We start from the raw sequence: 25,633 nt of genomic DNA, 5'->3' as shown, positions 1-25,633 counted from the left end.
GCTAGGAAAAGCACAGTACTATATTGAGCCACTATGACTACATGGAACTGTCTTCCATGTCAGGTAAATCAAGCCAGCAGTAAAATCTGATTAAAAAACAGATGAAAACACACCTCACGGCACAACGCGGACTGTGAAGAAACACACTCACACACACACACACACACACACACACACTCTCTAACACCGGACTGTAAAACACAGACTCCACACACACTTTTCTTAGTAATGTAATGTAGTATTGTAATATTGTAATGTAATAATGGAGCAATGTAATTTTCTATAATGCACAATGTTTTGTTTGATTTATCTATGTTTGGACCCCAGGAAGAGTAGCTGCTGCTTTGGCAATAGCTAATGGGGATACTAATAAAATACTAAATACTAAGGTTTGATTGATGAACCTCACTCCACAAGTGGTCAGTATCAGCACTTTACGATCGAACCTGTCGCACATCTGTCAAGATTGGTTGATCATTCCCACCTCCTCACTTTAGCCAATGAATGACTCCCAGTGCTTCCAATAGTGCCTTAGACCACTGCCCCACTCGGAAGGCATCAATATTGAACTTGACGGGAAACTGTGCGTATGTCCACGCAAATCAGATTGTGGCTATAACTAAGTTATTAAACCATTCGTACACACAACTTCTAGTGGTTGATCAACTATATTGCAAGCAAATATTCTTAATTTAGGGGAAATGGAGGTGTTTGATGCAAGGGGGAGGCGGTCGCTTCACCAGGTTGAAATCCAAAATAGATAGATTCTAGATGTCAGTCAGCTAGCGCACTAGCACTAAGCCAAGGTGGGAAAAATTACAAAACTCCCATAGCCTTCTTCAGAGAGAACATGACGAAAGTTGGCAAAACAAAAAGGAGAACAGATGAGGTACTACACAAAGAGCAAGCAGGTATGATTTTCGTTTTGACTCCAAGGCAAGAAAGCACCAGAGCCTGCCGTGCTAACGGGTTCACAATAGATAACAATAGATAACAAAGTCTGTGAATAACATGAGGTGTAGCTAACGTAAACCAGCTTGAGCTAGCTACTGAACTATCAAGCAAACTTGGTAGCAGAGAGTAGATCCTCAATACGATGCTGAGAAATAGTGCATTGTGGGTAGGTTAGAAGTTATCCGGAAATAAGTTAATAAATATGTAATAACCAAAAACATGATTATATTCGTACTTATAGGTAACCAGATTGTGGCTATAACTAAGTTATTAAGTCTCTGTTATATTGGTGAGTAAAAACTCATGCTTCCTACCCTATAATCTCAGAGTCTATACCAAGGCAGAAGACAGAAACACAACCATGTATTAATAAACTAAATATTGAATTTAATCTTTTGCATAAAAATGTGGGCTGTGGGCAGAATTTACTTTTAAATTGTTCAATAAACAATCATTCTTGCAGGATGTGCGGACAGTTTTTTTTGCACTCACTATAGGACTATAGGCAGCATGCATTTTTTTTTTTTTAAGTCACTGCAAAAGACTGAAATATTCTGCCCACACTTCTATAGAAATGTGATGAAATTTGCTATTACCCTTTCTATTAGAAACGGGCATGGCCCAGTTCCAAGTCAAACAGAAAATGAGGGCGTATTTTGTTACCATAAAAGGTGAATGGAGGGCGTTTTCCAGGCGGGGTTGTATGCGCTTGTTCACAAGTGCACAAATATAATAATAATATGGCTCTGATTTATCAATGAAAACGTGTATATTTTGGGTAGCCCACCTAATCCTAAAATCTCAACACGATAGAATTTAGTAAGAAATGTACATACAACTAGTAGTCACTAGTTACCACAGCCACAAAGTCAAATGGGCTTTATCGAAAATTTTTATGAAAACAAAGCTTTTTGGTCTAGATTTAAGGTTAGTGTTAGACATAATGTTAGCAGTGTGGTTAAGTGTAGGGTTAAGGTCATGGTTATGTTTAAAAGCAGATTTTAAGAAGAAATTTGTATAAATAGGCGGGGATTAGCCATATTATTTTGTGGCTGTGGTAACTAGGGACGACCATAAATCAGGCCCCTCGTTTCCACTAGCTAGTCAGATTCCACAGCCACAAAGTCAACATTGGATACACACATTTGCTTTTTGGTTTTAATTTAAGGTCAGGGTTAGGCGCAAGGTGAGCAGTGTGGTTAATGTTAGAGTTAAGGTTAGTATTAGGTTTAAAATCACATTTTAAGAAGAAGAATTGTACAAATGGGCGGGGTTTAGCCTATGTCTTTGTGGGTATAGAAGCTAGAGACGACCATCCCTCCTTGCCTCACGACAATTCGACAGTGTTGCCGCACAAGAGACCGAAACAGGAGGAGATGTTTTAGACCTCCGAAAATATTTTACGGTGATGCGTTAACGATTTCAAGAGGATATAAGAGAGCTGGGATCAAGCAAACCGGGAACGAGCAGGAAGCGAAAATAAACGGCAGTTTCTGTCACGGTTGGAAGTTTTGACGGATTTCAAAACAGTGGATTCTGTGAATGTGATTGTAAACACTGTTCTGGGGTTGACACGAATGTAGGCTAATTGCGTAGGACAGAAAGTTTCTGTAGGCTAATAGCAATTTTCCTTTTTCCAATGGACTCGCATTTGGAGACTGCTTGCACACAAAGTATGGAATTACCCCTGTAATGTGGATTGCAATTTCATTTGAAGAAAATAAAGGTCTACTCCAGAACAATGTGAAAAGATACGCGTCCTGGATTCTAATGTTTCTGGATATCTTGAAAATTATTGGCAACAGTTGAAATTATGCTCAACCGATTTTTGCTCAGGTGTCTTGCCTGCTCCGACCGTGGGACCAAAATGGATTTGACGCCACTACAGACCCCGGTCCCCCTTTTACAGAAGTTCTAACAGTTATTACACTTTGCTATTACTGTTTTAAACTTTACAAATGCTTTGGAAGAAATCGCCAGACGACCCGCTTGGATTTTAAATCTACATTTGCATTTGGAATTTCAATCATGAACTTTGACAGTTTGATAACATTATTTCTCCTGACACTTCTGTATTTGTCAGCTGTCAAGGTAAGTTATACGTTATAACAGACCCAGTGTCTCTAAATGGACGTCAAGAAATGGATTACATTTGTGAAATGTGGTCAACTGTAGGACGTCCTTGTCGTTCCCCTTGCTAGGTCATTACTCATGTTTTAACAACCTCAAAATGTGTCATGGCTTCAGCGATATGTAAATAGCAATTACGCAAAACTGACACTACACCGACTTCACGTAGGCAGGCCTATTTAGCCTACTGTCTGACGTGGTGGCTTGTGCGTTTGCCGTTGAGAGGTGGAATATGTAGGGGCTAATGGTTTTGAACGAATGTGAGGAAGTTTCGTCTCTTCTGGTGATTGCGGGCCTGCTCAGAACCACCTTGGCAATATTATTACGCTTTAAAGGCGTAGCAGCGGCATTTTGAATTCAAAGAGACATGGCAACAGGTTCGCTGCCTGCACACTCGATCCTGGCTTCATTTTAGTCCGCATTATTATAATAGCCTACCACTACCCACCCACATTTTAAATTCTAAATTCTGACAAATGGGGCATTGGCTTAATATTTTAATATGGCTTGAAAATTACTTTAGAGTTTACAATGTAGACGTGGAGGTCTGTTGGTTTGCAAACCATTAATCAAGATGTTAAAGCCTCCTCATAACCTTTGAACGAAAGTTTAGGGAGAAACAAAAACGCCAACCAATAGTTATAGTAGACACTGGCCTGAATATGTTAAACTCCTGAATGATATTGAATTGGCATATAGGCCTACTTTCTCAGTACCTGGGGCGGTCCATAGATTCCCAATGGCTCATACGTTATAGGCCTAGGTATCTATTAAACCTTTATATTATGAACACTCAAATACAGTTTTACAACTAATAGCCCGACAAAGGCCTATCTCTGAACCCCGCAGGGGTCCCGCGCCCAAGCAGCCCACCTCTCTTTCGAGTCTCTCCCGCGCCCATACAACGTCAACCCGTTAATTCCCTAGAAACCAGTCAAGCGTTTTGGGGGTGTTAAACGAGCTCTTATAATCAACCCTGTTTAGTCAAAGCAACTGGCCGTTATTAGTAATATCATCAGATTGTCTATGGGCAGGTGTTCGCAGCTTGACACCCACTCCATTAATAACAGCATTTTAAGTGTTGCGGCCACTCTTTTGTGAGCCCCAATCGCCGGTCCCTCACACCACCCAAGGGGCGGAGATAGCCGCTGCCTGAAAATAAACCGGGTCTATTTTACTTTTGGCAGGGGTGAAATGTTCACTGGTTGTTACATTATGCGCTTGCGTTGCTCCGACTAAACACTGTAGTCCTCACTGAAAGCCACGAGGTAATCCATCTCCAGGCCTCATGCAATCCTGGTCAGATATTGCGTGAGTTTGCTTGCATAAAGTGAAAAGATGCCAGTCACTATGGAGCGACTGACAGCAATTACCGTGGAAAATGTAGAAAACTGTGGGCTAGATGCGGGTCATTGTAGCAACAGTTACCACATGTGGTCTCTGTTGAGTTGTGTAGCTTAAACTCATATAGAGAATGAAATTGTAACATTTGCAAACATAGGCCTAACACTTCTTCAGGGAAAGATAATGTAGCCTTGGCTATGAAACAAAACAAACACACCGCGTGGTCTTTGACAGCGTCCAACGTCATATCGTATGTCTGCGCCACGTAGCCTCTTTGGTTGCACGTTAGTCAATGTGAAATGCACTGTATGAAATTCATGAACGTAAGGATACAATTTAATCGCCAATTTGTGTATCCCTTTTCCTTTCTCCCGCGCAGAGTGCCCACATACCTAAGGAAGGAGGGAGAAGTGCGCATGACGGCGGTAGGTGTTCGATAGGGCACGGTGGGAATAGAGCTTTCATTGGGCTCCCTCGCAGGCAAACTGCCAATGAAACGGGGTTCACCTTGAAAGCACAGTGAGACCCACGCCGCCTGGCGGAAAGAAGCCCAGCTGCACCATGTTCTCGTGTTGGCTGAAGTAGGCTCCAACATTGAAACAATAGTAACACATTTCAAACAGAGTAGTGTCCATTTTTCAGTTATAATCTCCACGGATTCGATTTGAAATATTGTTTGAAGTTAAGATGTGGAAATACTTTTTTAGAATGGAATTTAGTCTCTGGCCCTCTTGGCTTCTTTACACAAGCCTATGTTGCACAATATTAGGAAAGGGGCTGCTCTCTTAATCAAAAGCTGAACTTTATATGTGATTGTTTCATACTATGCTTGATTTGGCTGGAATAGGACACTGCAGGGAGTGTGCTATTATTTCCAATTTTCCCTTTCTCTCCATGAGGAATCAGTTGTCTGTATGTGGTGTCTCAATGTCTTTCCCAACATGTGCACCACTAGGCTACAATGTGTTTAGTGCTTCACTGCAGAAGGTACCTAGCTTTGTGGGGCTAAGAGAGGGAGAGAAAGAGGAAGTCGGTACAGAAGCATACCACATCCACAATGAGAGAGGAAGGGAGGGGGATACCTTGATGGGTGATGCCGGTTGTTGAAGGAAAGTGTATGTAGTAGACATATTTTTTTTTGTGTGTGTGTGTGGAGTTCTGTGCCTTCAGAAATTGTTTATACCTTTGGTCTTTTTACAAATGTTTTTGTTAAAATGGATTTAATTGTAATTTCTTTGTCAACGATCCACACAAAATATTATTTGAAAGTGAAATATTTTTTTTAATGAAAAATGAAACTAACATATCTTGATTTAGATAAGTAATCAACCCCCTGAGTCAATACATGTTAGAATCACCTTTGGCAGTGTTAACAGCTGTGAGTCTTTCTTGGTAAGTCTCTTAAGAGCTTTCCAAACCTGGAATGTGAACATTTGCCCATTATTCTTTTAAAAATTATTCAAACTCTGTCAAATTGGTTGCTGATCATTGTTATTAAAAACATTTTCAGGTCTTGCCATAGATTTACAAGCGGATTTAAGTCAAAACTGTAACTCGGCCACTCAGAAACATGTAAATGTTTTATCCTGAAAAACTCCCCAGTCCTTAACAATTACTAGCATACCCATAACATGATGCAGCCACCACTATGCTTGAACATATGGAGATTAGTACTCAGTAATGTGTTGTATTGAATTTGCCCCAAACATAACACTTTGTATTCAGGATAAAAAGTTAATTGCTTTGTCATATTTTTTGCAGTATTACTTTAGTGCCTTGTTGCAAACAGGATGCATGTTTTAGATTAAAAAAAAAAAAATCTTTACAGCCTTCCTTCTTTTCACTCTGTCAATTAGGTTGGTATTGTGGAGTAACTACACTGTTGTTGAGCCATCCTCAGTTTTCTGCTATCACAGCCATTCAACTCTGGAACTGTGTTAATGTCACCGTTGGCCTCATGGTGAAATCCCGGAGTGGTTTCCTTCCTCTCCAGCTACTGAGTTAGGAAGGACGCCTGTATCTTTGTAGTGACTGGGTAAATTGACAAACCATCCAAAGTGTAATTAATAATGCTCAAAGGGGTATTCAGTATCTGCTTTTTTAAATTTTCATCCATTTACCAATAGGTGCCCTTCTTTTCGAGGCATTGGAAAACCTCCCAGGTCTTTGTGATTGAATCTGTGTTTGAAATTCACAGCTTAACTGAGGGACCTTATAGATAATTGTATTTGTGGGGTACAGTATTATTTGTTAAACAGTATTATTGCACACAGTAGCTAGGTTTCCATCCAATTGGCAACTGAATTTCATGCGAATATTCTAGAATCCACATGAAAATATGCTAATTTCCCCACCAGTGGTATGTTTCCACCAAATGGACTTGTTGCGGATAATATATGAGTGTGTGATGACGTACTGCACACAAAATGTACTTTTTCGCTTATATTTTCATGTACAGAAAAAAATAATCTAAAGTTCAATGTGTTTCAATCGCATTTTCAACTCTACCAATAGTTTTGTTACAGAAACTGTTGTGTTAAATAGCAAATGTACCTGCACTCTAGCCAACAGATACAGTGCGGGTAGGCTCTGCGGGTTAGCTAGTCTACTTGATGAGATTATTATGGATAAGATCGAGAATATTTTTTATTTGTCAAACGGCAGTCAAGCATCAATCATCATGTCACAAGAACAAGACCCATGCTCTAATAAAGACTCAATAATCCATGCTTTCTGGGAATGCCATGAAGTCTGAAAGTTATGAGCGGAGCTAGAAAGTTGGCTGTCAGAAGTATTACAATATAAACATACTTTATCGATCCCACCATGTATGAACAAATGATCTGTCGGCATTTATAAAAGTACACCGAAACTTCCTGCTTCCACCACAGCTGTCATTTTTTAAAATACAATATAAACTTTACTCGCATAGAAACAACTGGGGATGGAAACGCGGTTAATGAGTCCATGCAACTTATTATGTGACTTGTTAAGCAAATTTTTACTCCTGAACTTATTTAGGCTTGTCGTAAAGGGGTTGAATACTCACTGACTCAAGACATTTCAGCTTTTCATTCTTAATTAATTTGTAAAGATTTCAAAAAACATAATTCCACTTTGACATTATGGGGTATTGTGTGTAGGTCAGTGACACAATCTGAATTTAATCCATTTTAAATTCAGGTTGTAACACAACAAAATGTGGAAAAAAATCATGGGGTGTGAATACTCTGAAGGCACTGTGCAGTATGTGTGTATAGGTTATTGGTGTATTAAATGTGTGTGCATGTCTCTCCTCAGTGATCTCCTTCATGGAGGTGTACAATAAGAGCCTGTGTCAGCCCAGGGAGCTGCTGGTAGAGATCCTACAGGAGTACCCAGAGGAGGTAGAACACATCTTCATCCCATCCTGTGTGGTGCTGACACGCTGTGCTGGCTGCTGCAACGACGAGATGCTACAGTGTACGCCAACCTCCACGCATAACGTCACCATGGAGGTGAGAGACTGAGCGTTTTACATTTTTACCCTTACACATCTCCATCACACGTTTAACTCCTATAACCCTACTTCTACATATAACAGAGTCGTCTCCAAGGAGGTGAGAAACTGACCCCTAACCTTTGACTGTTTAACCTCTAATCTCTTACATTTTGACTGGCCACCTCCCCAGAATGGCCCATTGCAACACAATGCGTCTCAAGTTATGTGGGTCTGTATATGAAAGTGTAAACGGTATATGTTCTAGTATATTTGGGTATACACTACCGTTCAAAAGTTTGGGGTCACTTAGAAATGTCTTTGTTTTTGAAAGAAAAGTGAATTTTTTGTCCATTAAAATAACATCAAATTGATCAGAAATACAGTGTAGACATTGTTAATGTTGTAAATGACTATTGTAGCTGGAAACGGCTTATTTTTTATGGAATATCTACATAGGCGTACAGAGGCCCATTATCAGCAACCATCACTCCTGTGTTCCAATGTCACGTTGTGTTAGCTAATCCAAGTTGATCCTTTTAAAAGGCTAATTGATCATTAGAAAACCCTTTTGCATGTATGTTAGCACATCTGAAAACTGTTGTTCTGATTCAAGAAGCAATAAAACTGGCCTTCTTTAGACTAGTTGAGTATCTGGAGCATCAGCATTTGTGGGTTCGATTACAGACTCAAAATGGCCAGAAACAACAAACTTTCTTCTGAAACTCGTCAGTCTATTCTTGTTCTATTCTTGCGAAATTAAGACTATTCCATGCGAGAAATTGCCAAGAAACTGAAGATCTCGCACAACGCTGTGTACTACTCCCTTCACAGAACAGCGCAAACTGGTGCTAACCAGAGTAGAAAGAGGAGTAGGAGGCCCCGGTGCACAACTGAGCAAGAGGACAAGTACATTATAGTGTCTAGTTTGAGAAACAGACGCCTCACAAGTCCTCAACTGGCAGCTTCATTAAATAGTACCCGCAAAACACCAGTTTCAACGTCAACAGTGAAGAGGCGACTCCGGGATGCTGGCCTTCTAGGCAGAGTTGCAAAGAAAAAGCCATATTTCAGACTGGCCAATAAAAACAAATGATTAAGATGGGCAAAATAACACAGACACTGGACAGAGGAACTCTGCCTAGAAGGCCAGCATCCTGGAGTCGCCTCTTCGCTGTTGAGACCGGTGTTTTGCGGGTACTATTTAATGAAGCTGCCAGTTGAGGTCTTGTGAGGCGTCTTTTGAACGTTAGTGTATGTCCTAGAGCAGGTGGGAAAGGATGGAGTGTATATGTGAGCATGTTTGACCCATCTACATTGGGGCAAAAAAGTATTTAGTCAGCCACCAATTGTGCAAGTTCTCCCACTTAAAAAGATGAGAGAGGCCAGTAATTTTCATCATAGGTACACTTCAACTATGACAGACAAAATGAGAAAAAAAAATCCAGAAAATCACATTGTAGGATTTTTTATGAATTTATTTGCAAATTATGGTGGAAAATAAGTATTTGGTCACCTACAAACAAGCACGATTTCTGGCTCTCACAGACCTGTAACTTCTTCTTTAAGAGGCTCCTCTGTCCTCCACTCGTTACCTGTATTAATGGCACCTGTTTGAACTTGTTATCAGTATAAAAGACACCTGTCCACAACCTCAAACAGTCACACTCCAAACTCCACTATGGCCAAGACCAAAGAGCTGTCAAAGGACATCAGAAACAAAATTGTAGACCTGCACCAGGCTGGGAAGACTGAATCTGCAATAGGTAAGCAGTTTGGTTTGAAGAAATCAACTGTGGGAGCAATTATTAGGAAATGGAAGACATACAAGACCACTGATAATCTCCCTCGATCTGGGGCTCCACGCAAGATCTCACCCCGTGGGGTCAAAATGATCACAAGAACGGTGAGCAAAAATCCCAGAACCACACGGGGGGACCTAGTGAATGACCTGCAGAGAGCTGGGACCAAAGTAATAAAGCCTACCATCAGTAACACACTCCGCTGCCAGGGACTCAAATCCTACAGTGCCAGACGTGTCCCCCTGCTTAAGCCAGTACATGTCCAGGCCCGTCTGAAGTTCGATAGAGAGCATTTGGATGATCCAGAAGAAGATTGGGAGAATGTCATATGGTCAGATGAAACCAAAATATAACTTTTTGGTAAAAACTCAACTCGTCGTGTTTGGAGGACAAAGAATGCTGAGTTGCATCCAAAGAACACCATACCTACTGTGAAGCATGGGGGTGGAAACATCATGCTTTGGGGCTGTTCTTCTGCAAAGGGACCAGGACGACTGATCCGTGTAAAGGAAAGAATGAATGGGGCCATGTATCGTGAGATTTTGAGTGAAAACCTCCTTCCATCAGCAAGGGCATTGAAGATGAAATGTTGCTGGGTCTTTCAGCATGACAATGATCCCAAACACACCGCCCGGGCAATGAAGGAGTGGCTTCGTAAGAAGCATTTCAAGGTCCTGGAGTGGCCTAGCCAGTCTCCAGATCTCAACCCCATAGAAAATCTTTGGAGGGAGTTGAAAGTCCATGTTGCCCAGCAACAGCCCCAAAACATCACTGCTCTAGAGGAGATCGGCATGGAGGAATGGGCCAAAATAATAACAACAACAGTGTGTGAAAACCTTGTAAAGACTTACAGAAAACTTTTGACCTCTGTCATTGCCAACAAAGGGTATATAACAAAGTATTGAGATAAACTTTTGTTATTGACCAAATACTTATTTTCCACCATCATTTGCAAATAAATTCATTAAAAATCCTACAATGTGATTTTCTGGATTTTTTTTCTCATTTTGTCTGTCATAGTTGAAGTGTACCTATAATGAAAATTACAGGCCTCTCTCATCTTTTTAAGTGGGAGAACTTGCACAATTGGTGGCTGACTAAATACTTTTTTTGCCCCACTGTATATTCGACTCTATCTTCTCCTGTTTCCACAGATAAAAAGAATAAAACCCCACAAGCAACAAAATGATATCTTCATGAGTTTTACAGAACACAATGCATGTGAATGCAGGTAAGAAGTGTACACATGCTGCACGTATACATATACTCACAAACTATCTATTCCAGTGTTTTTCTCAGTTCAGGGCATACGGAGGTCTTTCTGCAAGGAATTCAGGGGATTGTAGATAAATTAGAGTATGTTCTGACTTCCAGGTGCCCCTATCAACACACTGGTTTGGTCTGGTCTGGTCCATCCAGATCCCATAGTGCATGCAGAGTCACATTAAACTCTGCAGGTCACAGAAAAGTCACACTGCATGAACCACATATCAGCGTTTTCCTTTAACGCCTTAGCTGTTAATTTTGACCAAAAAATTGTGAAGATTTCTATCTTACTCGTGGAGGCTAAGTTCAGTGTGTAGCATTTCCACCTTTTCATAACCTGCATATAACCTGTTCACAAACCATTAAAGGGATGGTGCAAGATATTTGTCAATCAAGCAGTTTTCGGCAGATGAATTCATGGATTCCATTATTATGTTGACGCGTGCAGTTTGAAGGAAGTTGAAGGTAGTTTCACGAGTCATTGCTAACTAGATTTAGTGCAATAACTGGAGGTCTACAGGAATTATCACAATTTTGAAGCTGTATTTATAATTATATCAAATATATACAACACATTTTTCACCAACAGGTTTCTGTGCAATGCACCACACGACTAATAAGCAAAGCATAACTGTATACCGATTACCAACTTCGGATGCTTTAACATTATGGTTTGCGTTTTCAACACCACAATCAAATTGATAGACTCAATCTCGATAAACAGAAAATACAGTGCTTTCGGAAAGTATTCAGACCCCTTGACTTTTTCCACATTTTGTTACGTTACGTCATTATTCTAAAATTGATAAAATTGTTTAGTTTTTTCCCCTCATCAATCTACACACTCTACCCCATAATGACAATGTAAAAACAGTTTTTTAGATTTTTCAGCAACAAAAAAAAAATGAATAAAACGGAAATATAACATTTGCATAAGTATACAGACCCTTTACTCAGTACTTTGTTGAAGCACCCTTGGCAGCAATTACAGCTTCGAGTCTTCTTGGGTATGATCCTACAAGCTTGGCACACCTGTATTTGGGCAGTTTCTCCCATTCTTATCTACAGACCCTCTCAAGATCTGTTAGGTTGGATGGGGAGTGTTGCAGCACAGCTATCTTTAGGTCTCTCCAGAAATGTTCAATTGGGTTCAAGTCCGGGCTCTGGCTGGGCCACTCAAGGACATTCAGAGACTTGTCCCGAAGCCACTCCTACGTTGTCTTGGCTGTGTGCTTAGGGTCGTTGTTTTGTTGGAAGGTGAACCTTGGCCCCAGTCTGAGTTTCTGAGTGCTCTGGAGCAGGTTTTCATCAAGGATCTCTCTGTACTTTGCTCCATTCATCTTTCCCTCGATCCTGACTAGTCTCCCAGTCCCTGTCGCTGAAAAACATCCCCACAACATGATGCTTCCAGCACCATGCTTCACCATAGGGATGGTGCCAGGTTTCCTGCAGACGTGACGCTTGGCATTCATGCCAAACAGTTCAATCTTAGTTTCATTAGACCAGAGAATCAGAGAATTTCTCATGGTCTGAGAGTCCTTTAGGTGCATTTTGGCAAACTACAAGCGGGATGTCATGTGCCTTTTACTGAGGAGTGGTGGTTCCAAACTTCTTCCATTGAAGAATGATGGAGGCCACTGTGTTCTTGGGGAACATCGATGCTGCAGAAATGTTTTGGTCCCCTTCCCCAGATCTGTGCCTCGACACAATCCTCTCTCGGAGCTCAACGGACAATTCCTTCGACCTCATTGCTTGGTTTTTGCTCTGACATGCACTATCAACTGTGGGACCGTATATAGATAGGTGTGTGCCTTTCCAAATCATTGAATTTACCACAGATGGACTCCAATCAAGTTATGGAAACATCTCAAGGATGATCAATGGAAACAAGATGCAGCTGAGCTCAATTTCAAGTGTCATAGCAAAGGGTCTGAATTATTATGTGAATAAGATATTTCTGTTTTAAAAAATTTTTTATACATTTGCAAACATTTCTAAAATCCTGTTTTTACATTTTCATTATGGTAGATTGATAAGGGAAAACATGAATTTAATCAATTTTAGAATAAGGCTGTAACGTAACAAAATGTGGAAAATGTCAAGGGGTCTGAATACTTTCCAAATGACCTGTACATCCCTCCCTACCTTGTACCCGGTATCGAAGGCTTGGCTTCGATACTGAAGTAGTATAATCAGATTAAAGCATTGTGACTGGTTGTGTTTATGCCACAGATAAAAGGTAATAGATTTTCAAAGTTAAATTACTAATATTTAGGCTATATTGAAGCATTAGGTTTTAGGTGCACGAGGAATAGCCGCTCATATCGTAGAGGAGGCAGAGCATGCGTTAAGCTTTCCTGAATAACTGGGCCTGCCGGGAGCATACTTATGTGGCCACATTATAGGACGATTTGATGATGATCTGAATCAGACAGCACATCTCAGTTTCAGAAGTAAAAATACAGTCAGACTGGCCTGCTACAGTGCCTTTCTAGACCTTGTAAACTGTTGAAAGTTGACACAACTGATCCAAATGGAATGAAACATTCAAATCACAGGGCTTTTGCACCACTATTCAAATTACATTTTCACTGCCGTTTCCAGCCTAGAGTAGAATTTTGTACTCACTTGAAAACAATAATGCAATTATTAATTGCATTGTGGTGTTGTAGGCTAGTCTGGGTAGGATAATTGTATTGTCTCTAAACAAGATCTATAGGGGTGTTTGTTTTTGTTTTTTTTCACCTTTATTTAACAAGGTAGGCCAGTTGAGAACAAGTTCTCATTTACAACTGCGACCTGGCCAAGATAAAGCAAAGCAGTGCGACAAAAACAACAACACAGAGTTACACATGGAATAAACAAACATACAGTCAATAACACAACAGAAAATCTATATGCAGTGAGTGCAAATAAAGTAAGGAGGTAAGGCAATAAATAGGCCTTACCTATAGTCGCGAAGTTATTACAATTTAGCAATTAACACAGGAGTGATAGATGTGCAGAACAGGATGTGCAAGTAGAAATACTGGTATTTCAAGCAGAAAAAACAAAATAAATATGGGGATGAGGTAGGTAGTTGATTGGATGGGCTATTTACAGATGGGCTGTGTACAGCTGCAGCGATCGGTAAGCTGCTCTGACAGCTGACGCTTAAAGTTAGTGAGGTAGATACAAGTCTCAAAATTCAGTGATTTTTTAAATTAGTTCCAGTCATTGGCAGCAGAGAACTGGAAGGAAAGGCAGCCAAAATAGGTGTTGGCTCTGGGGATGACCAGTGAAATATACCTGCTGGAGCGCGTGCTACGGGTGGGTGTTGCTATGGTGACCAGTGAGCTGAGATAAGGCGGAGCTTTACCTAGCAAAGACTTATAGATGACATGGAGCCAGTGGGTTTGGCAATGAATATGTAGCGAGGACCAGCCAACGAGAGCATACAGGTCGCAATGCTGGGTAGTATATGGGACATTGGTGACAAAACGAATGGACCGCATCCAATTTGCTGAGTAGAGTGTTGGAGGCTATTTTGTAAATGACATCGCCAAAGTCAAGGATCGGCAGGATTGTCAGTTTTACGAGGTTATGTTTGGCAGCATGAGTGAAGGAGGCTTTGTTGCGAAATAGGAAGCCGATTCTAGATGTAATTTTGGATTGGAGATGCTTAATATGAGTCTGGAAGGAGAGTTTACAGTCTAGCCAGACACCTAGGTATTTATAGTTGTCCACAGATCCGTCCAGAGTAGTGATGCTAGGCGGGTGGGCGGGTGCGGGCAGTGATTGGTTGAAGAGCATGCATTTCGTTTTAGTAGCGTTTAAGAGCAGTTGGAGGCCATGGAAGGAGTGTTGTATGGCATTGAAGCTTGGTTAGAGGTTTGTTAACACAGAGTCCAAAGAAGGGCCAGATGTATACAGAATGGTGTCGTCTGCGTAGAGGTGGATCAAAGAATCACCCGCAGCAAGAGCGACATCATTGACATCATTGATATATACAGAGAAAAGAGAGCTCCGTGTCTCTTGTCTTCACTGTTCTTTCATGCTCAATGGTGCACCTGGCCTCTCTGCTGCTTATCAGCTATTCCTCTTTGTTCTAATACAAACTGTCCCTTGGCAATTTCCTTCAAACTGCATGCAGAGACATACAAATGTTATCTGAAGTTCATCTGAACATTGCCAAAATCTTGCAATATCCCTTTAATTAGGAGTTTGTTAACCATTAGGAAACATGAGTAAACCATTGTATGTTTTTGTGACTACCTAGTTTATAAGTAGACTGTATAGTTTTAAGGAGTTTTCTCCAAACCTATGAGTACTATGCAATGAGACGTTTCCCAATGCTTGACCTCCTGTACCCCCTGGATTAGCTGTGAGCCCAAAGATGTGTTGCTCCATAATCAGTTACAGCCATATTATCAAGTTGAGCAACAAAATAGACATGGCAATCTGCTATTGTTATCAGATATTGTGTGTGTGTGTGTGTTTCAAGGAGATAAGTCGGGGAGAAAGACAGCCTTGTCAGAGGTAACGACAGTATCGTCATGACTATTTAGGGATCAGGGATGGACAATACTAGAGTAGCAGAGTGCTACAGGGCCACCCAAGCTAATACCATGCCTATGTCTCTGTCCACTGTTGACGTGAATCTGTTTACGAAGAAACAAACGGTGGGCTATGAGGTAGCATCATGTTTGTTTCTGTCTTTCAGGCCAAAGAATGAAGTGAAAGAACAGAAAGAAAAGTGAGTACAGACTCTTGCTGTGTTGTGACTATCTGCCTTAATTTGAAAAGATACGTATTTTTTTTCTTGTCCATCTCTGTCTTTTTCGCATTGTCTTTCTCCCGCTATCTTTCTCCATCTTCTTCTTCTTCTTCTTCTTCTCTCTCTCTCTCTCTCTTTATCGCTATTTCTCCTGTGCTCACACGTTTCCGGCATTTCTCTTTCTCAACCTGTGTTGTTACGCACAGTATACAACAATGTATCAAATGATCACTGACACCACCATGTTGGCACAGATCCAGTGATCTTCCTGTAGTTGAGGAGTTCACAAAGAATCACATCCCTTCTATCCATTCTAATTCCATGACAATTCCATGACAATTCCAGAAAACCCACAGAATACTTCAATTCAGGTGAATGAGTGACACCTGATGAGGTCAATGCCTTCGGCACATTTCATTTATTGTCATTTTTTTATGCACCTGCTTCTCTTTACATTCCTCTGTTATGGTCCTTCCTTTACTCTCTATACATGTCTTTAAGTATGTCTCAGGGTTCATGTCTCTACCTTTGTTTTACAGGCTCCTGTGATGTGTAGATAACGCTGTGTGTTTTTAGAGAACCTCTTTAACCTTTTCTTTTTTTACTGTTTATGGGTCTGGCTTTAGTGGTTCTGTTCCACTACAATTCGCCAAAGGATGTACTAAGGGTTGCTATACTGCCTTCTCCGCCTCTACATAGGATTGTCTCGTTTTCCTATGGCCTAATCCTATAGCATTACGAGGGTTTTTGGTAGTATTTAGGTTTTATATGTCGGGTATCCTGCGTTATAGATGAGGGTTTGTTTCTGAGACCTCTGACCGACCTCGTTTTAACCATCTATGTGTCTGAAGGGTGAGGATTTTAGTGCTCCTTGCCACCATGATTCTACTGTACACACTGTACACTTCTGTACACTTCTGTTGTTGATGCTACCGTGCGTTACTGTTGACTCAACCTTGACCTCTGACTTTGCTGTGGTCAGGGGCCTCTTTGGTAGTTAGTGTCACAGTGGTAGTGTTAATGATGCTACCAAAAGGCCTTTGATCATCATCCTAAGGAAGCTAACTCAAGTCCAGGTTCACCCAAGCCTGTTCCTTTCTTGTCACATTTTGGTATATACAGTGCCAGTCAAATGTTTGGACACACCTACTCGATCAAGGGTTTTTCTTTATTTTTACTATGCTCTACATTGTAGAATAATAGTGAAGACATCAAAACTATGAAATACACATATGGAATCATGTAGTAACCAAAAAAGTGTTAAACAATTCAAAATATATTTTATATAGTAGATTCTTCAAAGTAGCCACCCTTTGCCTTGATGACAGCTTTGCACACCCTTGACATTCTTTCAACCAGCTTCATGAGGTAGTCACCTGGAATGCATTTCAATTGTGTTGTGACAAGGTAGTGATGGTATACAGAAGATAGTCCTATTTGGTAAAAGACCAAGTCCATATTATGGCAAGAACAGCTCAAATAAATAAAGAGAAACGATAGTCCATTAAACGCTTTGATGAAACTGGCTCTCACGAGGACCACCACAGGAAAGGAAGACCGAGAGTTACCTCTGCTGCAGAGGATAAGTTCATTAGAGTTACCAGCCTCAGATTGCAGCCCAAATAAATGCTTCACTGAGTTCAAGTATCAGACACATCTCAACATAAACTGTTCAGAGGAGAATCAGACCTTCATGGTCAAATTGCTGCAAAGAAACCACTACTGAAGGACACCAGTAAGGTGAAGAGACTTGCTTGGCCCAAGAAACATGAGCAATGGACATTATACCGGTGGAAATATGACCTTTAGAAAATCGCAGTGTCTTTGTGAAACGCAGAGTAAGTGAACGGATTATCTCTGCATGTGTGGTTCCCACCGTGAAGCATGGAGGAGGAGGTGTGATGGTGTGGGGGTGCTTTGCTGGTGATACTGTCAGTGATTTATTTATAATTCAAGGCACACTTAACCAGCATGGCTACCACAGCATTCTGCAGCGATACGCCATCCCATCTGGTGTGTCATTTTTTTGTTCAACAGGATAATGATCCAACACACCTCCAGGCTGTGTAAGGGCTATTTGACCAAGAAGGAGAGTGATGGAGTGCTGCATCAGATGACCTGGCCTCCACAATCACCCAACCTCAACCCAATTGAGATGGTTTGGGATAAGTTGGACCGCAGAGTAAAGGAAAAGCAGCCAACAAGTGCTCAGCATATGTGGGAACTCCTTCAAGACTGTTGGAAAAGCATTCCAGGTGAAGCTGGTTGAGAGAATGCCAAGAGTGTGCAAAGCTGTCATCAAGGCAAAGGGTGGCTACTTTGAAGAATCTACAATATAAAGTATATTTTGATTTATTTAACACTTTTTTCCATAAGTGTTATTTCATAGTTTTGATGTCTTCGCTATTATTCTACAATGTAGAAAATAGTCAAGATAAAGAAAATCCTTGAATGTGTGTCCAAACTTTTGACTGGTACTATATACCCTGCAGCTGTAAAATCTCATATACTGTTATCTCAAACATGATGAATCAGCGAGCTCGGCTGCCCCTCATCATCCAGCATTTATTTCAAAATGTTAAGAGTAGCCGAATGAGTGTTTTGGGGGGAAAAAACAACTTCCACAGCCAAACTTAAATATGAAACCTGTGAAACCCTTTCTTTCTGGTGTAAGAGGGTACCTGAGTGGCGCAGCGTTCTAAGGCACTGCATCTCAGTGCAAGAGGCGTCACTACAGTCCCTGGTTCAAATCTGGGCTGTATCACATCCGGCCGGGATTGGGAGTCCCATAGGGTGGCGCACAATTGACCCAGCGACATCCGGGGTAGGCCGTCATTGTAAATAAGAATTTGTTCTTAACGGACTGGCCTAATTAAATAAATGTTAAATTAAATATAAAACAAAGAATGTCTTGAAGCCAGTGTTCTTTTGTTCATTTATTTTCCCAGAACGGTGTTAAAATCTATTACCATCATTTGGTTCTATTTCAGTCCATTCTCAGTCCATATAGTCTTTGTGTGAATGAACAATTGACTAACTGATCTCTGAACTCTGTTCGGTTTATTTGTCTCTGTCCGTCCTCCTCAGATGTCTCTGCGTTATTGTGCTTCTTTCTCTATTTCCAGAGAACCCTGGAAAGGCAAGGGCAAAGGCCAAAAGAGAAAGCGAAAGAAAAAGCGTGACAAAAAGAATCGCCACTCGTATGTCAGCTCGGCCTTCTCCTCGCTCCACCTGCACCTGACTGTGGCATTTCTGATCATTAAGCTTGTTTGGGAGGAGTTCATTTGCCCCTTTTAATTAATTGCCTCTCTATTCACCGCCCCACCACTCCACCCAAAACCACCACACACATCAATTGGCATGAGACTGTAGATAGATGTCATCCCTAAATAATAAATAACATAGGATCCTAGATCTATGTTTAGGGGTGACTTCTACCTCATAACCCTACCTCCTTACCTCACTACCACCCCCACCCCCCTGGTGATAAGGCACCCTGGGCGGTGTGGGGATGGGGGAGAAGGAATGGAGTGATAGGGTAATGGTGAAGGTAACAGAACTGAACCTACCAGCATGGCTTTTTGCAGGCGATGTCACTAATCCCGTATCTGTTGTGGGAATCATCCAAGGCCTATGTCAGTGTTGAGTCTGTCTCGCTTTGCTGTGTCTCCAACTTTTCCTTTTCCCTCTTTTCTTTTTTAGTGTTTCTTTTTATTCCCCCAAACAGGCTTTTTCTGTTCCGTCCGCCATCACTGGGCTTTGTTTGTGATATAAGGATACGAGAGATGGCTATCACATTGTTGTTTCTTTCTGGGTTATGTAAACCAACAAATTGTTTAGCCCATTCTGTTTGTGCATTCTCTTTGTTGCCTCTATGGGTCTGAACAACACAAAGAACACAAAAAGATGTTTCGTTTGGTGCTGTTTTTACCGGCAAGAGGTGCTCATGTTTCTAAAATGGTCTTAATGTCAAAGAATAGCGTTATTCTGTTCGTTGTGCTGTGCCTTTAGTTCTCAGTGGAATGTCTGTCTGTCGTCCCCCATACTCAGTGAAAAAGGTTTTGTCCACTATTAACACCTCTGTGTGGGAACATAATGGCACAGTCTCTACTGTTCTGTCATTTAAACCAGATCTATCTTGTGGTATCTACTGGTTCTCTATCTGATCTGTGTCTATAACGGACAACATTTACTTTTAATCTTTTAATTCAATAAAAACTCATCCTGTATCTTTAGGGATGAGTTTGACATTTTTTTGTTGTAAGCCTCACGTCCCAGCCAAAGCTTGCTAGTGCATGTCTAACCGAAACAATGCATACTGTACGTGGGCAAGCCAATCATCCTAAAAATCACTCCCCCCTACGAGACAGTAGGAGGGGGTCTCCCTGCCAGCATGGGCTGAGTCGGGAGCCAGGAGACAGGGGAGAGAGAGATAGTGAAGGGTTTAGGGGTAATTTTGCTGCTTGCAAATTGGTTCTGTTTTTGTACAACCCTCTGGCCACATGCTATAATTCATCCTTTTTTACCCAAACCACAGACTGCACATTGACACAGACTGCACATTGACACAGACTGCACATTGACACAGACTGCACATTGACACAGACTGCACATTGACACAGACTGCACATTGACACAGACAGCACATTGACACAGACAGTACATTGACACAGACTGCACATTGACACAGACTGCACATTGACACAGACTGCACATTGACACAGACTGCACATTGACACAGAGGGCACATTGACACAGACTGCACATTGACACAGACTGCACATTGACACAGACTGCACCTTGACACAGACTGGACATTGACACAGACTGCACATTGACACAGATTGCACATTGACACAGACAGCACATTGACACAGACAGCACATTGACACAGACTGCACATTGACACAGACAGCACATTGACACAGACTGCACATTGACACAGACTGCACATAGACACAGACAGCACATTGACACAGACTGCACATTGACACAGACTGCACATAGACACAGACTGCACATTGACACAGACTGCACATAGACACAGACAGCACATTAACACAGACAGCACATTGACACAGACTGCACATTGACACAGACTGCACATTGACACAGACTGCACATTGACACAGACTGCACATTGACACAGACAGCACATTGACACAGACTGCACATTGACACAGACTGCACATTGACACAGACTGCACATTGACACAGACTGCACATTGACACAGACTGCACATTGACACAGACAGCACATTGACACAGACTGCACATTAACACAGATGCACATTGACACAGACAGCACATTGACACAGACTGCACATTGACACAGACAGCACATTGACACAGACAGCACATTGACACAGACTGCACATTGACACAGACAGCACATTGACACAGACTGCACATTGACACAGACTGCACATAGACACAGACAGCACATTGACCCTGGGAGTGTGAAGTTTCAGCATGTGATAAGAGGGTTGACCTTAAGGAAAATGATCTTGGAAGTGTTTTTCTATATTAACACCATTATAATAAACATCCTCCCTCTCTTTTTCTCTTCCTCCTTTTTCCTCTCCTCTCTCTCTGTCTACAGTCAGTGCGAGCCATGTTGTGATGGCTGTTTAGCGAGGAGAAAGCGGTTGTTCATCCAGAACCCTCTGACCTGCCAGTGTTCCTGCAGAAACTCTGACGCCGACTGCAGGGCACGTCAGCTGGAGCTCAACGAGAGGACCTGCAGGTGTGTGGGTGTGTGTGTGTGGGGGGGGGGGGCTTGTTATATCACTCTTGGACTCATAACTCCTTTTGGGAACCAAGATGGTGTTTGGTGGCATTTCTTGACCACATGAAGGCATACCATTAGCCAAGAACCTGACCAAGAAATTGGCGCTAAGACCACGAGTGTGTTTTCATACAATCATATGTTTCTGTCTGTCTTCTCTGTGATCCCCAGATGTGACAAGCCCAGGAGATGAGTCTAAGCTTAAGATGAAACAACGTGAAGGGACATTCACAAGATATTTCACAGCACTTTCAACTCTGAGCTTATCTTCTTTGTGGAAAGCATTCCCCTGGACTGACTGAGAAACAGCAGTGAGAAAAGAGAGGGGGAGAGAGAAAGAAATAATACATTAATAGAAAAATAATCCCAATGTATCTGCATATACTAAGAGAGAGAGAAAGAAAAAGTACAGAATTTGTATTGCTGCTAAAAGAGCTAACTAAAACCCATCGTTTGGCGTTTGACTGGACTACGGTTTTGTTGTTGATTCATTTATGCAAATACTTCACTGGATATGTGTGAGTACTGTGGTTATGTGTTAAATCATGAGGAACAAAACCTTGCTATGTGGTACGTATATCCACAGAAGAGGAAGAGAAGAGGAAGGAAGAACATTCTTCCTGACCCATAGACTCCCTTTGCAGGAGCCCAATGGCAATGGCAGGACAGCCAATGGGAGATGGGGATCCGTCCCTTTATGACAGCACTTCCTTTTCCTTAAAGGAAGTTCTAGAACTGATGCGTGGAACGTGTGGAAAGCTAGAACTGTGTATTTTGCTGGCCTAGCTAGCAGCGGAACTGGATTTGGAGTGCCATAATACCCAAAGGGATACTGATGATTGATTTTGGTATACATGGAAACCACTAGAAACAACTGATACTGTAGCTTGATTCCATTGAGAAACTGCCTCACAAACTGTGCTAATCACTTTAGAGTGAGAAATCCTGAATTAGCTTCTTAAATTATTTTTGTTTATTTTTGGGGGAGGGGGATGTTATGCTGTCTGTGGTTGAACTCAATACAGAATGCAATAGTATCGATGGCAAGCAGTCTGTATATACTATACCTACTTAATATCCCTTATGTCATAGTCCACTATAGATAATTTATAATGTTAGAGTATTTTCAGTATTCAGTCCTCTACCCATATTTAATTTGATCTATTTATATATCAAGTGTTATGTTCCTTTGGGTTTCCCCCCTTCCTGCTATGTGATGCCATTGTGGTCTCCATTCTGCCTAGCTACAAGGAGATACTGCTCTAGGCTTTTATAAGAAAAAGCAAAACCTTTACGTTAACATTCCTGAAATGGATCATTTGTATGGACGCCATCTATTCTGGATTTATCAACCCTTTTTTATAGAGGGTGGAGGTTCTGTGTGTGATTTTTAACCTGCTCTATGGTCTTGGCGTGTGTGTGTGTGTGTGTGTGTGTGTGTGTGTGTGTGTGTGTGTGTGTGTGTGTGTGTGTGTGTGTGTGTGTGTGTGTGTGTGTGTGTGTGTGTGTGTGTGTGTGTTAGAGAGGCAGAGGAGGCTTATGCTTGTCTTGAGCTCCATCACGCAGATAACAATAAACCATTGCTAAAAGAAAGCTTGGCCTACCAAGTCAACTGTTTGTATTACAGCTAGCAATCTGCAATATCAAGAATATATGATTTCATGATAATAGTACTTATGGTTTCTTTTCCAATATTAACATGTTTTTTTTTCTGTGACAGTGTAAAGTAGTAAAGCATATTTATTTACAAATTATATTTCTTATTTTGTATATCAAATTGAGGAAAAGGTTGCTGTGTTTTGAAGCACTGGGTATTGAAGAGGTTGTATGAGTTATTGTTATTCTCCAACATACGACAGCCATCTTTGATATCTGTTATGACTACGAAACTCGAAAAGGTATGCACTCACACAGCTCATAAGAGCATGTGCTGTGGAATATAAAACATGATTCAAAAGAAGAAATTCCTGAACACCTTTGACAAAGATCTGTAGACCAAAATAGTGTATGAATAAAAAGGTGAGATTTTGCAAGGCAGCAGTGTGGAGGAATTTCTTCTTTTGAATGCCCATGGAACTCCAGAAAGCCATGAGGCACATGGGGAAATACTTCTGATGACCTCTTACCTAGGAACTTTGGAAGTGTGTTTTTACCTGCTATAGGCCACGTTCCAATTCTTTAAATTGTCTTCCTTCCGCTCTCACAAAGTGACCTGACAGGTGCTGGTCACTGATCACAATGAGTGAGTTAGCAATGCGAGCTAGCATGTTCACCACTAACAAAGGTGGACTAGTTACTGTAAAAATACTCCTGTGAAATAATCTCAGATTATTATCCCTGCTTTGCTATGTGGTAAAGGTTTGGTGACAACAGCCTCAAGTCCAGTGGTTCCCAACCAAGGGTACTTGGACCCTTGGGGGAACTTGGCCAATCCACATGGGGTACTTGAGAAGACTCATTAGACCAAGGGTACTCTGGGCAGAGCAGAATTCAGTTGGTGGGATAGTTACTGAAAAAGATTGGGAACCATGCGACCATGCGTTATGTCCAATACACTTGCAGTTTCTGTAAGGACAGACACTTGGAGACAGGAAGCAAGTACAGGGAGTGAACATTTAATTCATAAACAGACATGAAACATGACAGGACAGCGTCTGGACATGAAAAACATAACGACAATAATGCTGACATGGGGATGAAACAGGAACAGACGGATATAGGAAAGGCAATCAAAACATAAAGGAGTACAGGTGAGTCCAATGAAGTGCTGATGTGCGTAACAAAGGTAACAGGTGTGCGTAATGTTGGACAGGAGTGCCAGGTAGGGGGAGCGGGGGCAGGCATGACCCCCCTCTAGAGGCGCCACCAGGCGTCCCACCTGGGTGAGCAAGATGGGCCGAGACATGGGCACCAGACAAGCCGGCTGAGGCGTAGAAGCCCAACGATCCGGCTGAGGCGTGTAAGCCGGACGAGCCGGCTGAGGCGTGGGAGCCTGACAATCTGGCTGAGGTATGAAAGCCTGACGAGCCTGCTGAGGCATGACGTGGGATGTGAGCCTGCCGAGGCAACCGAGGCAAGGAAAGCTCTTGAGCCAGCTAAGTCGTGGAAGCCCGATGAGCCAGCTGAGGTACCCCCGGTTCCATCAGCAGCAACACCCGGACCTGACGTCAACAACAAAAATAAAAACAAAAACTCCCTGATTATTCAAATTGTGGTGTCAGCGTTCTGTAAGGAGAGACGCTTGGAGACGAGAAGCAAGTGCAGGGAGTGAACCTTATTTTTAAAAAAAATGTATTAATTCTTTTTTTTCCCCCTTTTCCCCCCAATTTTGTGGTATCCAATTGTTTAGTAGCTACTATCTTGTCTCATCACTAAAACTCCCGTACGGGCTCAGGAGAGACGAAGGTTGAAAGTCATGCATCCTCCGATGCACAACCCAACCAAGCCGCACTGCTTCTTAACATAGCGCGCATCCAACCCAGAAGCCAGCCGCACCAATGTGTCGGAGGAAACACCGTGCACCTGGCAACCTTGGTCAGCACTTCATTGGACTCACCTGTACTCCTTTATGTTTTGATTGCCTTCCCTATATCCGTCTGTTCCTGTTTCATCCCCATGTCAGCGTGCACTGCGCCCGGCCCGCCTAAGGAGTCAATGGTTCGCGATGACACAAGGATATCCCTTACCGGTCAAACCCTCCCTAACCCGGACGATGCTAGGCCAATTGTGCGTCGTTACGGCAGAGCCTGGGCACGAACCCAGAGTCTCTGGTGGCACAGCTGGCGCTGCAGGACAGCGCCCTTGACCGCTGCGCCACCCGGGAGGCCCAGGGAGTGAACATTTAAATAATAAACAGTCATGAAACATGACAGGACAGCGTCTGGACATGAAAAACATAATGACAATAATGCTGACACGGGGATGAAACAGAGGAACAGACAGATATAGGGAAGGCAATCAAAACGTGAAGGAGTACAGGTAAGTCCAATGAAGCGCTGATGCGCGTAACAAAGGTGACAGGTGTGCGTAATGATGGGCAGCCTGGCGCCCTTTATAGCCGGGGGGGGGGGGGGGCAGGCGTGACAATTTCTTCAGTTATATCACACCCTCTGAAC

At 42.0% G+C, this 25,633-nt stretch overlaps 1 protein-coding gene across 3 annotated transcripts; it reads left to right on the top strand.

The window, feature by feature from the left end:
- Window positions 1-2,118: 2,118 nt before the first annotated feature.
- Window positions 2,119-24,741, top strand: LOC109900823 (vascular endothelial growth factor A-A-like). Of its 3 annotated transcripts, XM_031837318.1 has the most exons (8): window positions 2,134-3,045; window positions 4,808-4,853; window positions 7,729-7,925; window positions 10,863-10,939; window positions 15,677-15,709; window positions 18,856-18,930; window positions 21,333-21,476; window positions 21,690-24,741. In XM_031837318.1, exons 1-8 carry the CDS (start codon window positions 2,983-2,985, stop codon window positions 21,709-21,711), a joined length of 657 nt encoding a protein of 218 aa, XP_031693178.1. In that variant the 5' UTR covers window positions 2,134-2,982; the 3' UTR covers window positions 21,712-24,741. The 3 variants fall into 3 exon arrangements, with proteins under 3 accessions (XP_031693179.1, XP_031693178.1, XP_020352248.1); XM_031837319.1 differs by lacking the exon at window positions 4,808-4,853 and having other exon boundaries at window positions 2,119-3,045; XM_020496659.2 differs by lacking the exon at window positions 18,856-18,930 and having other exon boundaries at window positions 2,165-3,045.
- Window positions 24,742-25,633: the final 892 nt, after the last annotated feature.

The sequence above is a fragment of the Oncorhynchus kisutch genome, linkage group LG12 (assembly GCF_002021735.2).
Source record: "Oncorhynchus kisutch isolate 150728-3 linkage group LG12, Okis_V2, whole genome shotgun sequence".
NCBI lineage: Eukaryota > Metazoa > Chordata > Actinopteri > Salmoniformes > Salmonidae > Oncorhynchus > Oncorhynchus kisutch.
The sequence above is the reverse complement of the archived record's forward strand: the minus strand, read 5'-3'. Positions and strand labels throughout refer to the sequence as shown.